Source organism: Phyllostomus discolor, chromosome 5, assembly GCF_004126475.2.
Source record: "Phyllostomus discolor isolate MPI-MPIP mPhyDis1 chromosome 5, mPhyDis1.pri.v3, whole genome shotgun sequence".
In the NCBI taxonomy this organism is placed as follows: Eukaryota; Metazoa; Chordata; class Mammalia; order Chiroptera; family Phyllostomidae; genus Phyllostomus; species Phyllostomus discolor.
In genome coordinates, this window is record NC_040907.2 from 154,737,077 (window position 1) to 154,750,236 (window position 13,160).

A 13,160-nucleotide genomic window follows, 5' to 3' on the forward strand; every position below is an offset into this window, starting at 1 on the left:
GTGCAAAGGATGCTACACACACACAGCTGTGCTGCTGGGAGGAGCACGGACACCCAACAGCTGGGACAGGAAACCTCAGGGGAGCCGCGCTGGCCAGAGGACAGCCGGGGTGCGGGCTGGGAAGACCAGGGGCTCAGACCACTGGGAGGCGAGCTATCACTGTCTTCCTCCCCCAGAGGTGGCCGCTGGCTGTCGCTTTCAGACCCAGGCTCCAGGCCCCTCCTGCACTAACGGCTGTGTGATCTTGGGTGAACCCCCAACCCAGGCCAGGGCCTCTGTGTCCCCAAGTGTGAAGTAGGGCCGGCGCTGCCCGTGATGTGTGCGACGTGTCTGGTGTGGAGGAGGAGCTTACGAAAGGTTCTTTTTATTTTTGTTATGGGTGAGGTTAGCATTATATCCTTCTGGGGGGATAAAAAGCACCTTGAGGAACGCTAACCTCTGAAATAACAAACAGATTTCGGGGCCTCTCCGAGCTTCAGCAAAGAACACAACACATGCCAGGCTGCCTTCATTTCGGCTAAGTTTTATTTGTCGGAGTTTTGACAGACATCTAAATTATACATTGAATTTTCCACATGACCAAATACCACGTCCATTTCTTTGATTATCGTTTTCAAAAGGGACTAGGGAAAAAAAGAACTTTCGATGGATCAGACTGAACCCTGAAACCACACAGAGTGCAGAGCTAAAAATAAAAGGAAGTAAGAACTGGCCCCTGAGAAGGAAGGAGAAATCAAAGCAAACTCTGACGGGAATTAAGGGACAAGTCCTGGAGAGGGTGACACCGTGTCACCCTCCAGGCCAGGCCCGGATAAGGAGCGGCCGACAGTGAGGGTGGGGCAGAGAATGGCACAAAAATAGCCACCGCTTTAGCCCAGAGGGGAATAAAGAAATCTGTCAGAAGCCAGGAGAGAGAGAACGGGAGAGAGGAAGGGAGGGGGCAGGACTGTGTCCTTCCAGCAGTTTCCGGAGCGCGGACTTCTCTCACCCCGGCACATTTCTACCCACCGGCATGGTCGCTGACTTTCAGCTGTGCGCCGACATGTTCCCCGGCTCAGCCCACATCAATGACACCCTTGTTTCCATAGTAACCAAGGGAGAGTGAAGGGGAAAGGGTGTGCTGCACTGGGCCCCGGGATCCATCCAGGAGGAGGTCGAGAGGAGGGGAGGGAGGGAGTTTTTCGCACAACCAGCCTGAGTGCACAGCCCCGGGCCCCTGTCCAGGCCTTGCCTGCCCTCCAGCCCCCAGCCGACCCCCACCCGCCCCATGTTCAGATGCACAGAGGGAATCACCCCAACTGGCTCGGGGTGGGAGGATGGGAAACCAGGTATCCCATTTCTAGCTTCAAATCCTGTCTTCTGGTCATGGCCACAGGGGGTGGGGGTGTGACAAGGGAGAAAAAAGGGGACTTTAGAAGCATTTTGTTTTTACAAATGGGAGCTTTCAAAGTCTGCATTTTCTAGGCTTCTCTCATCTACCCCCTGAGCCCCCTGGGGGTTCAGCAGGGCTCCAAGGGCAGATGAAAGCTTGTGACATCCACCAAGTCACTGTGTCCTTAGCTGAAAAGCAGATCTGAACATTCACAGAGGCTGTTATCAGAGGGGGGGGGGGGCGGGCAAGAGATTTCTGCCGGCTAGCCAAGGCCTGGAAAGGACTCTCCAACTAAGGACTCTTAGTTCCCTGAGTTGGTGGTAAGAGAACAAAAGTATTTTACAGACTGACCATGCACTGCCAGCGTCAAAGTTCCATAGCACGTTGTTCCCAAGCACACGTCTCAGACCAGGCATCTTGCCCCTCGGCTCGAGTCCTGGGCATCACTTGCAGGGCAACCCATCTTCAAGTGCTCCAGCCACATTCGCAGCCTGACAGGGTGGGGGTTTCAGTTTCTTGTAATTCTGCTTGCCTCCGTTCGGAGTGAGAGCGGCACTTGGGTAAGACAGAGCAGCCAGAAGAGGAGGCAGCAGGGAGCAGCTAGCTCAGCAGTTTTACCACCACCTCACCTTCTTTTGTTTTACAAGTCTTTACAGGTCTGTCCACGGCACCCCTGGGGCGCCTTTTCGTGTCTGCATTGATGACTTTCCCCCCAGAACGCCTTTGAAGCTGGACCTGCGTCAGCCTCACCTGCATGACTCCGTGCAGAAAAGCTGGGTGCAGAGGGGCTGGAGCGGCCTCTCTGGTCTGCTCACAGGCCTGGGTGGGTCTGGGAAGCGCTACCTCCCGGGGTGAGAAGGCCGTTGGCCTCCTGAGGCCCACCAGCCAGCCCAGAGACAGTCTCTTATTCATTCTCTGAAAACCCCTCAGCTCAGGCACCAGAACAGAGTTCAATTCAGGAGCTGGCTGATGCTCTGGCCGGCTTTCATGTTTGAAGCTGGGGATTTCTTAAGACTCAGGGAAACAAGCTCTTTTTGCAACACGGGGCAGGAGAAGTCTCCTGCCAGTCCTCTCCAATCAATCAACAGAGGACACATTTTGCTGGAGAGAGGCAGTGGGGACCAGCAGCCAGGGTGACATGCTTCCCTGGGAATGGCCCCCGCGGTCACACATGCTCTGCCCAGCAACAAACCACCTCCACCCACAGGCGGCCCACACCAAGTTGCCAGCACCGTAAAAATTGATCTCTCAGAATCGATCTGCCTGCCTTTGCTCAGTGCGGCAGGTTCATAGTCCGGCTGCATTTATTTTAAAAATCTGATAGCAGCGGCCTATTGTGATCATTTAAACACAGACTTCTTTGAGCTTTAGAAATCTCTTCTATAGGACTGCCACGGAGAAGCCAGCTAATCTCAGAGTTGGCTGCTCCCTGCTCCACTGAACTGGAGAAAGCCTGTTCGCGCTAGCCTGAGCCCTCGGTGTGAGGGCTTTCTAAGGACCTTGTAATTTTTCTGGAATTAAACCTCCCACCTCTCCTTACATTCCAGATGTCATTACAGTCGAAAGTCGTTAAGAATTTGCTTCCCTGTGTGGCTGGCTGGGGGGCTGGGGATGGGGTATGTTTATGTGGTGACTTGTTTTCAAGGAAGGATTTTTTTTTCCCCCATTTCCAAAGGGTGAGGATTACATACAGTCTCCTACCTGCATGACAAGATGGTTTAATCATCTGCTCTTCCTTCCCTTCCCCCCAGCAGCTTCCCTGCGGACAGAATGCAGCCCTGGCTCAGTCGATGGTAAAAATCACTGCCCAGCACCAGCAGACACGGTCCAGGTTTTCAAAACCATGGGGAGAACGTCAGGGACAGGTCAGTAAATTAGTGAGTGCAGCATAAGCTGCTTCTTCCTCTTTTTGAAAGAAAAAAAAAAAGCCCACTGGAATTGTCTGAACTGCAATGCAATCTCTTGCTCATTTAAAAGATCTCATTTTCTAATCATGTGCTTTGAGACATTTAATACTATTTCAATTATGCAGAGGAAATAATATAATTCCTTTATTTGAAAAATGATACTGAACCTCAGAGATCAGTTAAATCTACTGCTGGAATGGGGATTCTTTTTAAACTGTGTTGTTCCCTCCTCAAACAGCTGTGGCTGTACACAGATGGAAAAACATTTGGTCAGAAAGCAGCAAATTAGTGTTTTTCAGGACAGAATTCAGCTCCCGAAGCTCCTGCGTTTCCATTCGTCCAGATTTTATTTCTTCTTTGCGATGACATTTTTGCAGACCCAGTTCATGCCATCCTTGGAGGGAAATGAGCAGAGAAAGGCAGTGTTAGTTGTAAGGAAGGCACCTCACACTTAAGCCCGGGAGGGGCGGGAGTAGGGGCCGGGCTCCTCCCTCCCCAGCCACTGGCTACAGGGAGCTTCCTTGCTGCAGGGGCCCACCTGGGTGACCTGGGATAGTGACCTCCTGGGGAGGAGGAGGGAGATGGGAGGGGATGTGCCCAGTGTCTGAACTTGAGATGGGTCCTCAGGAACTCCCTCTGAAAAAATAAACACATCTGCCTGGATCCAAGGCCTGATTGAGGAGCTATCAGGAAAGATTCCAGCCATTTTTGGCTTTTTCTAAAAGCTGACCTTTGCTGGGGCATTAAATTCAGTAAGAGGCCCTTCTACTGCCTGGTGTGTTTACAGTGTGGCAGTGTACACTCGGGTTAAATTAAATTTCTTTTTGGAAAAACAAACCAGCTGCAGTGTGTGTTACTAGACACACACTAGGGCAATGTGCATTTATTTCTCTTCATACAGCTCTGCAGGCAGGCTTAAAAGGGCCTGGCCCGATTCTTGCAGCTTTAAGCGCTAGCAGGCAGAGGGACTGGGGAGAAGAAGGTCCCCTTAAAGGCACAGTGACCTTGAAAGTGTCCTCTCTTAGAAGGTTGGAGAGGAAGAGAGGTAAAAACCACACAATGCCTACAGCCACTTGGCAGGTGGCATGATTTCTCCTGGATGCCAGGCCTGCCAGAGATGACCTCCTTTTCAACCCCTTTGGAGCCACCCCCGAATGCTCTCCCCTTCCCTAGAGTCTCTCCGACCTTCAGGCGTGTGCAGAGTTCCCTTGGAAGCCCTGAACAAAATCAAAGAAGGATCCTGTAACAAATTCGTCTCTCCTGCATCTGTGACACAGGCTGACTGAGGTCCCAGTCACATCTGCATGTCTCAGGGCATGCATGACGTGAAAGGCCCTGCATTTCCTCTGACCATGGACTAGTTGAACCTGAACAGCTGAGCCAGCTTAGAGTAATAAATATCAGCTGACACCCTTGGCCATTCAGAGCATTAATCCCATAAACAATGCCTCACTGCAAAACAACCAGCAGGCATCCTATCTCCTGGCCCATCTGACCATAACCTGAATTGGCAGTGATTAAAACTCCACCACTTGCCACCAGAATACTCGGGCAGGAGGACCAGGGAATGTGATGGCCGGTCTGGAGCAGACCTCGGGGCATGTGCTGAGGCTGGTGGACGGCACCTGGCAGCATCGAGGACGAGGGCGGAGGAGTGCTGAGACGGGAGAAAGGTGGCCTCCAAATACCTCTCCAGTTACAACTGGGTCAGCTACTGACTTGAAAAAGCTGAGGCCAATTTTAAGACCATTTTATGAAAAGGATTAATTTAAAGAGAAGCATGTTTAATTTTGGTAACTAATTGGTTTCCAGGGGAAAAAAATGATCACCTGCCAGGAGACAAAAAAAATTTTACAAATGAAAGCGGGATGAATACGATAACCGGCCTCTCTTTGCCTTCCACGCTGAACAGCTCAGCGCTGCTGTGGCACTTCCCCGCTGCAGGAACCCGGACGGACCCCAGCAAAGGTGCGCACCCTGGGCGTTTCTGCTCCGTAGAGACTGGCAGTATTTTATCAAATCAGCTTCTTTGGGAAATCAGGAACAGTGTTCTCACGCTGTGTGAATACTGTTTTTCCCCCTCGTTTTATGGCTGATTACAGAGGGGGGTTCTTTTATCATATATAACTAACTGAACATGAATGCAGCCAAAGAGATAGGAAAAATATTTACTCAGCTGCAGGGACCCGAAGCAGCATGTGAAGGGTGAGGGGCAGCTTTCTCCTGGGTATCTGTTAGGGAGGCAGAGGGGATTTAACCGGGGAGCCCTGCTGAGGAACCCTGTCCTCCAGATGTCTGGGAGGGCCTGCGGTGGCAGAGCTGTTCTAGCCACAGTCCTGCCAACAGAGGGCGCTGGGAGGTCAGCACCCACCAGCTGTCCTGCCGGCCCCTGAGCCTTGCAGCTGCCTCCAGCAACGTGAAGAAGGTGTGTGAGAAGCAAAGGGAGATTTAACTGGGGCCAAGCCCTGTGGCTGCTCTGACCTGATGTGTTTGGGGGTGGGGCGTTGGACTTTCCCTATAGTTACCTGGAGAAGAACCTCAGCTGGAGGTGGGGCAGTAGGGGAGGCAACAGTCAATGGGGATAATAGCTCTCCAGTCACATCAGGGACAAGCTATGCCAAGTTGCCCTCGGGAAAGGAAAGATAAGTGTGGTCCAAGATTCCTGAGGGGAGGGTCCATGTCAGGCTAGCTTGAAATTGTTTCAACAGTAACAGGGTGTCTGACCTACAGTAAACAATTTTTATCTTAAAAACATTTTTTTATCATCACCTGAGGACATTTTTTTCCATTGCTTTTAAAGAGAGAAGGAGAGAGGGAGGAGAGAAGGAAAGAGAGAGAAACATCGATTGGTTGTCGTCTCCTACACACCCCGACCGGGAATCAAACCTGCAACCTGGGTAGGTGCCCTGACTGGGAGTGGAACCTGTGACCTTTCGGTCTATGGGATGACATCCAACTGAGTCACACCAGCCAGGACTGTATCTTTGTAATTAATCCTTGTGACAACCCTGTGAAGCAGGTACTATAGTTTCCATATGAAGACACAGGAGCACAGAACAGTGCGTGGCAGAGGTGGGCTGTGAGCCTGAGCAGTCCAGCTCTTCACTGAGCTTTCCTCAGGGAATGTGGGGAGGTGCTGGAGGGAGGAGCCCTGCTCAGAGAGAAGCAGTTCCAGGAGTTTCTTCCTCAGGACTCCCAGCTGACAACAGGGTCGCCAGGCTGGGGTAGCCCCAGGCCGAGCCCCTGCACAGACGGCTGCAGCTCTGAAGGTGCCAGAGGCGGTTTTTGGCCCCTCAGCTCAAGATTCCTGGGCTGCCAGGTGTCTCTGCATGTGGAAGCTGTGTGTTTACCTCGCTGCGTGCCCTGGAATATTAACCTTGCACTGAGACAGGCTCCCACCTCCAGCAAAAACTCTACATTTAAGAGACATCACAGCAAGAGGTGGAGCCTTCTGCTCCTCCCGTCTAAATGAGTGCTCCACATCATCCTCGCCTCAGTTGAGCAAGACTGTGTTTTTGTAAAACAGACAGCTGAGAAAAGGTGATCAGTTACTTGAAAGGTGACTGCTCTGCCTCCAAAGAAGGAAATGAACTCATAGGTTTGTTTAATGGTTGAACCTTTATTGTTAAAAACTGGTCTGACCAAATTTCTGCACGTCTGCTCTTCGTCACGGGGATGGTGATCTTACCATCTGAGCAGCCCGCCCCTTCCTCCCTCCCCCTGCCCCGCCTCCCCCCACCAACCTTGCTAGACGGAATTTAAATTGACTGGCTTTAATTAGATAACAGAGACTAAAGAGAGACACTGGACCTCAAACGCTGAGCTTCATCTGGCCTCGTGGAGAGGAAACGAATTTTGCCATGTCATGACATCACCCCTAATATGACTACCGGGAAACGCATAAGGCTGTCCCAACCATGGGGGTGGGAACCTACTCATCACAGGTCTCAGTGGTCCAGGGTTGAAGGCACGATGCCCGTTTCTGTGGGAAGAGTGGGCTCTGACGGCAGTGCTCTTTTAATCTGATCACTCTATGACGCACCCATCGCTGCTCATGAGTGGGAAGGAAGCAGTGGCAGCCATGGCTGGGTAGGCCTGGGTTTCAATGCCACAAGGAGGACCACACGTCACAACGGTGATTGTCACATTGGTGACTGTCACATCGGTGATTGCTTTAAGACGGGGAGGAGCTCAGGCCCTTGCTGAGCCACGCAGCCTATACCATTGTGCCACTGGGCCCCCAGGGTCAAGGAGCAGCTGGATGCAGCATACATAAAATATTGCTCGCTATTAATATCTTTTTCTGGTGACAAAGGGCACTGTACCAGAGAGGTAGCAAAATCGCATGTCCCGGAGCTTGCTTTCTTAGTCTATAGAGAGGTTTGAAAATTTAAAAATAAACCTGAGGTCTGACTTGCAGATAAGCAGTTCCATGTACACTTGGAGTCAAAAATAACCGATGCCAGGCCTAGAAAGAAGTGGTAAATGTCATTTTTAAAAATACCGAAGTTCTGTTGGTATATTAAGGGAAAAGTCCCCTACACCAAGGAAAAGGAACAAATACAAGAGGCCGGGCCAGCAAACGTTCAGCGTTCATTGGCAAGGCACGCTCTGACACCCAGCTCACGCGCCAGGGCTCCGACTGCGAGTGAGCCTACTATCAGCTGGACTATTGCTCCTGTTTAGAGAAGGAAGACGGGGAACGTGGGAGAGATGTGAAAGGAAAAGGTGAGCAAGAGGTGGGGGCGTGGAGAGGAGTACCCAGGAGAACTTTCTGCTCGTGCAAAGTTACTGGTGTAGGCAAGTCGCTGTTATGACTAAGGCTAGAGACCAAGTTGAAACTGCTGATCTCTGCAACGAGAGGGAATTCTATTACAGTACAATTTTAATTAAATACACACATGCGCACACACGATGTTTTAGAGAGAAAAGGTTTTCAAACATCTGACACTACAACAGCAAAGGACAGCCGCGGTCTGGGGTTCAAATTCAGGTCTGCAGGTGGAAGCAATGTAAGCCAGATCCTTTGTTCACTATTTGCTAGACACCCTGAGAGAAGACGCGAGAGCCCCGGGGCTGGCTGTTAGACACTAGGAGAGGCCCCCGCCAGCCCTGGCCCAGCCCCAAGGGTGCAGAGGGAGGTAGCCCCCGTGGCTGTGAGGCAGGCTGGCTACAGGGGGCTGCAGGTTCTCCCTCCCAGACATTTTTCAGTTTCTCCTCTTTTTGCCTCCCTCTACTTGACATAACTGGGTCTCTTCCGATTGCTCCTCCGGACTCTGGGCCTTGCAGCTGGCCGGGGTTTCCAAGATTGACGCTCTCCTTCAGCTTCTCGGGCCCTTCACCTGCGCTCTGCTCTGGACAGTTTCCCATGAAAACCTGCTTTAATTACACAGTGGGCTGGCCTCCTGGTCACCACCAATCAGGCAAAGAAAGACCAGTTTGAATGCTCTGGAAGCCCTTAAAAGTCAGGTTCCACACCCAGAACAGGGGCTGTTGAACAACAGCTGGGGCTTCCTGTCCTTGTAAAGGCGGCACATATTTGCCGGCAGAACAAGAATCTGAAATCCATCCCGGGAGTCACTAACCTCCATAACCTTCCAGCACCGGCTGAAGCTCCTCAGCTACGGAGAAGCGAGGCACCTGCCTGATGGGCCCAGAAGGTGGAACGCACCACCCAGCGGGTCTGCAGCCGCCGCCCCGCCTCGCTCACTTGGGGGCAGTGTAAGGCGGGTCTCAAACGTTCTGACTGAACGCAGACACATAAACACAACACAAGCAGAGACACTGACCTTGAATACCTAAACCTGTAGCAGAAAACCCAGATCTTTTTAATTCTTTTACCCTTTGCATGCTTTTTCTTTCAGGATCATTAGAGTTGTGGTGGCAGATGTACTTGACCCACTTAATGCCTGGTCATTTTAGCAGCTTTGCCCATCACTGACCAGCTCTCAACGGGGCAGTGGGTGGGGAGGGCAGAGAGGGAGGACGAAATAAGAATCTAGGGAATTTTAGTAATTATTATACAGTATCCATGTCTGAAAGTGATCTTATGGACATTTTTCTAGTGAAGTCTTTCATTTTTGGGAAACACAACTTTAATTAATAAGAATCATTAAAGGCCTGCACTTGAACTAGGCAATGCAGGAAAACAATTCCTCCTAAGTGACTGACTCTTGTGAAAGTGAGAACCAAGACGCTGGCTGAGTGGGCAAGAGCTTAGGTCGGAGGCGTTACCTGAGGGAGGGACGGTCAGTCAGCGCCTCACAAGGAAGTGTTTCCGCGGAAAACTCCGCGACCTTTCTCCAGTCCCCACAGGTTACCATTAAAGGACAATAGACAGCAGATTCCCTTCTTAATTAACATTTTTATTAAATAACTCATTTCAAATAATGGTTAAATTCTCTAAATTTATATCATTCTATTAACCATTATCTAATCTCATTAACCTTGAAATCCCAGTCTTAACTACCCAATTCTATACACCATGGTACTATCTACTAAACTAATTAAGTGACCTTCAAACTATTTCTCCTCCATATAAAATCATTCCTCTTTCTTTTTTTTTTTTTTGTGCTCACAGTTCTTTGTTAGATCTCTCTCGACAAAATTGCCGTGAATCCGGTTGTTGAATGTCCCTGATCTAAGAAATTCAACAAAATCAAAGCATACAGAGCTGTCTCACTTGATTTAAACTGACTAAGTTTTAAAGCCCTCTCTGACTCTGTGACTGACAGCTCGCTGCCTCTGTTTTGGTGTCAAGATCCTGTGACTGAAAGGGAACACCACTTCTACAGATGTTACGAGCCAAGAACAAGAGCTGGATCCCTGTGACCTCGCCCTGATAGGACGGGGCTGGGTGGGGTCTGGGAAGACAAAGACTAGAGCTCCCTCCCACCCTCTGGGCTCTGAGGAAGAAGAGGAAGAGGAGGAAGAAGAGGAAGAAGCACCCTGGACTTGAATGCCACAACTCGGACTGATCTGAGGTACCTCTAGTGCCTGCTTCTCAATCCCCAGGCTGGCTGAAGGAACGAGGACCTCACTGTTAGTTCCGGCTTTGCTTTTCCTTCCTTTCCACACTCTGGCCAAGGGAAAAGAGATCACAGAGCTGCCGATTCCCACTTCCTTAGAAGTGGGCGCACAAAATGTGTTTATTTTCTTTAGTCCCACCTTTAGAGCCCCCAAACTCGAGATGCTCTCAACTCTCTACATGTATGCTCTAAACCATGGAGACAGGCGGGGTTCTCTCGCTGAAGTGGTTCGTACAAACCCCAGAAGGCTTCAACCGTGCTATACTAACCTCAGGCCTCAGGAAGGCCATCTTACGCACAATCAAGGGAAATACTGAAGCAAAATTTGATTTTTTTTAAAAAAGTGAGAAGCTAAATAAAATGAGTATTTTACCTATTCAAAAACATCCTGGGTTGTAATATGCTTGTTTGACCAGCCTAAATTAAGCTGAAAAAATGCAGTTAATTTGAAACCTAATAGATCTATAATCATAGATTATAATTTTATAGAGGAGACTTAAGAAGAAGGAAACTACTAATGATACTTAGTTCCTTTGTCAAGTGGGATCAAGGGGAGAGGAACGGACTTTATAGTTTTGAACTTTATACACTTTTATATGATTAACGAGGAGAATATTATTACTTTTATAACCAGAGTTTAGAAGGAAGCAAGAAAAGAAGGAAGGAAACAAATAAGACAACACTGTCCCCTCCCTGAACCCGGACCTCACAGAGAGGCCTGCAGGGCTCGAGCATCCAGCCTGGGGAGTGGCCGAGCCCCCCCAACCACACACCTGCACAGAGAGCATTGGGGGTGCGGGTACTGGGGACTGTCGAGGAGGGGCTGCTTGTCGCATGCTGACTGGTCTGCTCTCAGGTCTAAAGGCTGAGCACAGATATAGGCCCTGGTTGTTTGTGCAACAAAAAGAAAAAAACCAAGGAGCAAACAGTTGGAACAAGTGAGATAAATCTAGAATGTGACTATTTTTCTTGAAATAAAAGCAGTCAGGCAGTGTTAAGACAAACTGATGTCAAATGTCTTCAGAGAGAGGGAAGGAGAGTGTTGGAAAGGAAATGGAAAGAGGCGGCAGGACAACGGTTGTGAATCGAACGGCAGGCTCGTACCCCAACACTCTGAGTTCCGAGACAAGCCAACTGGTCATGCCATTGCAGACACATGCCATCTGGCAACGAGGGAGATGCCACTTCTCCAGATGCTGTTAATGCCCCACAGCAGCCTGGCGCAGTCCCGCCCAACTCGCATGGCGCCGTGTCACCTCTCTGGCAGGTGCACCAGGCGTAGGGTGAGGTGCGTGGAGCACACTGGGGGCTTCGCAGTGACGGAGTAGTCCCGGAGGGCTACTCCAGGTGTCACCTGGTTTGCGTCTGCTTGGAAGGACGCATCGGAGCTGAACCTGTCTATCATTCGTTGAGGACAGAGCCTCCCAGTTGTCTCAGATGCACAACTGTTTTTTGCCCTAAATAATATCAAATGGAGGGGAGCCTGCTCTTCCTTTACGTATAGTTCCTCGGTTTAAAATGTGAGGCTCAGTCAGCAGAAGTCTCCCAGTGAGAAAGCAAACAGAAGCAGAGGAAACAGACACTGAATCTGTGAACAGTGGAGATGGCCGACAGACAAAAGCAAACACTTCTATGGGGTAACTAGTGTGCATACCTGTTGATGGCTGCTACTCTGGGAGTACATGTATTTAGCATCCACAATATGATACAACCCACAATAATCAGCAAAGAATCCCAGAGTTAGCAGTATCCTCTAAGTCTTGTGTTCCGACCTCCTAACTAATGGGGTAGTATGTGCTTATGTGGGGTGGTTTGTCTTTCCTAAAACAGTTGATGATATCATGTTGGTTGCTCAGTGAAAAGAGCTAAACTCTTCATGCCTTTCACATCCTGGATTGTTCCTCTGACCATCAAAGGATATCTGTTTCATGTCTCTCCTGCCTAGCTCAGCCCAACCCGTGAGACAGACTGCCTTGGTTGGCTGCCATGCTGCCACGTGACCAAGCCTCCCGCTCATCTCACCTGAACGCCCTCTCCTGTGAGAGCTGAGCAGGACTGGATCTGCCAGACTCGGTCTCGGATGGTGTGCAGGTTCAGTCCTTCTGCAATTTCTGAGGCGGGGGCTGCCGTGAGCAAATCCTGCTTATTAGCAAAGATGAGCACCGGAACACAATTTAGCTTTTCTTCCTCCAGTAATTCAGCTAGTTCCTGGATCATTTTGAGAATGGATGGGGAGGAAAGGACAAAAGCTATAACATTTAACCATTCACTTCTAATGAGAAAAAATACAAAACAGTTATGCTGATCTATTAGCAACTTTCAAGAACAGTGATTCTCAAACCTGAGCCTGCAGAAGACACCCCTGGCAGAGTGCTGGGCCCACCCCAGAGACGCTGACTTCCGGAAGACTGAGCACGGGCCCAGGCATCTGCGTTTTTAACTAGTTCCCCTGCAGTAGTTCTGCTTTAGGGATTCACAGAGCGCACTTTGAGAAGCACTGTTCAAGGGAGAACACAAGTTGTGGTGAGAAACTTAAAACTTAGCGAAGGTTGTTATCTGCAAATCACTTTCAATGAATATATGTATATACACACATTTTTAAAAAATATAAACTAAAAATGACAATTGCTTTAAAGGTTGTAATTCTATTTTATCAATCTTTGTCTCCAAAACATGCACATGCATTATACTTCATCAAACTCACATTCTAAAATACCTGTGTTAGTCCATCTGGCAAGGTCTCTGATCTGTAGGCTATTGGTTGGGGTCTAAACCGAATGTCGTTGATCCTGTCTGCAGTCAGTATGGGAGAGGGTGTATACTTACTTAAATTCAAGGAGCCACCTCTCCCCA

General features: G+C 49.7%; 1 protein-coding gene across 1 annotated transcript in view; it reads right to left on the reverse strand.

The window, feature by feature from the left end:
* Nucleotides 1-507: 507 nt before the first annotated feature.
* ARL3 (ADP ribosylation factor like GTPase 3) overlaps nt 508-13,160 on the reverse strand; it is a 34,370-nt gene continuing 21,717 nt past the window's right edge. Inside the window, exons 5-6 of the mRNA XM_028512988.2 lie at nt 12,330-12,515; nt 508-3,673 (exon numbers count right to left, since the gene is read on the reverse strand). Coding sequence (XP_028368789.1) covers nt 3,626-3,673; nt 12,330-12,515 — 234 coding nt within the window. The 3' untranslated portion in view covers nt 508-3,625. The remainder of the gene's footprint in view (nt 3,674-12,329; nt 12,516-13,160) is intronic.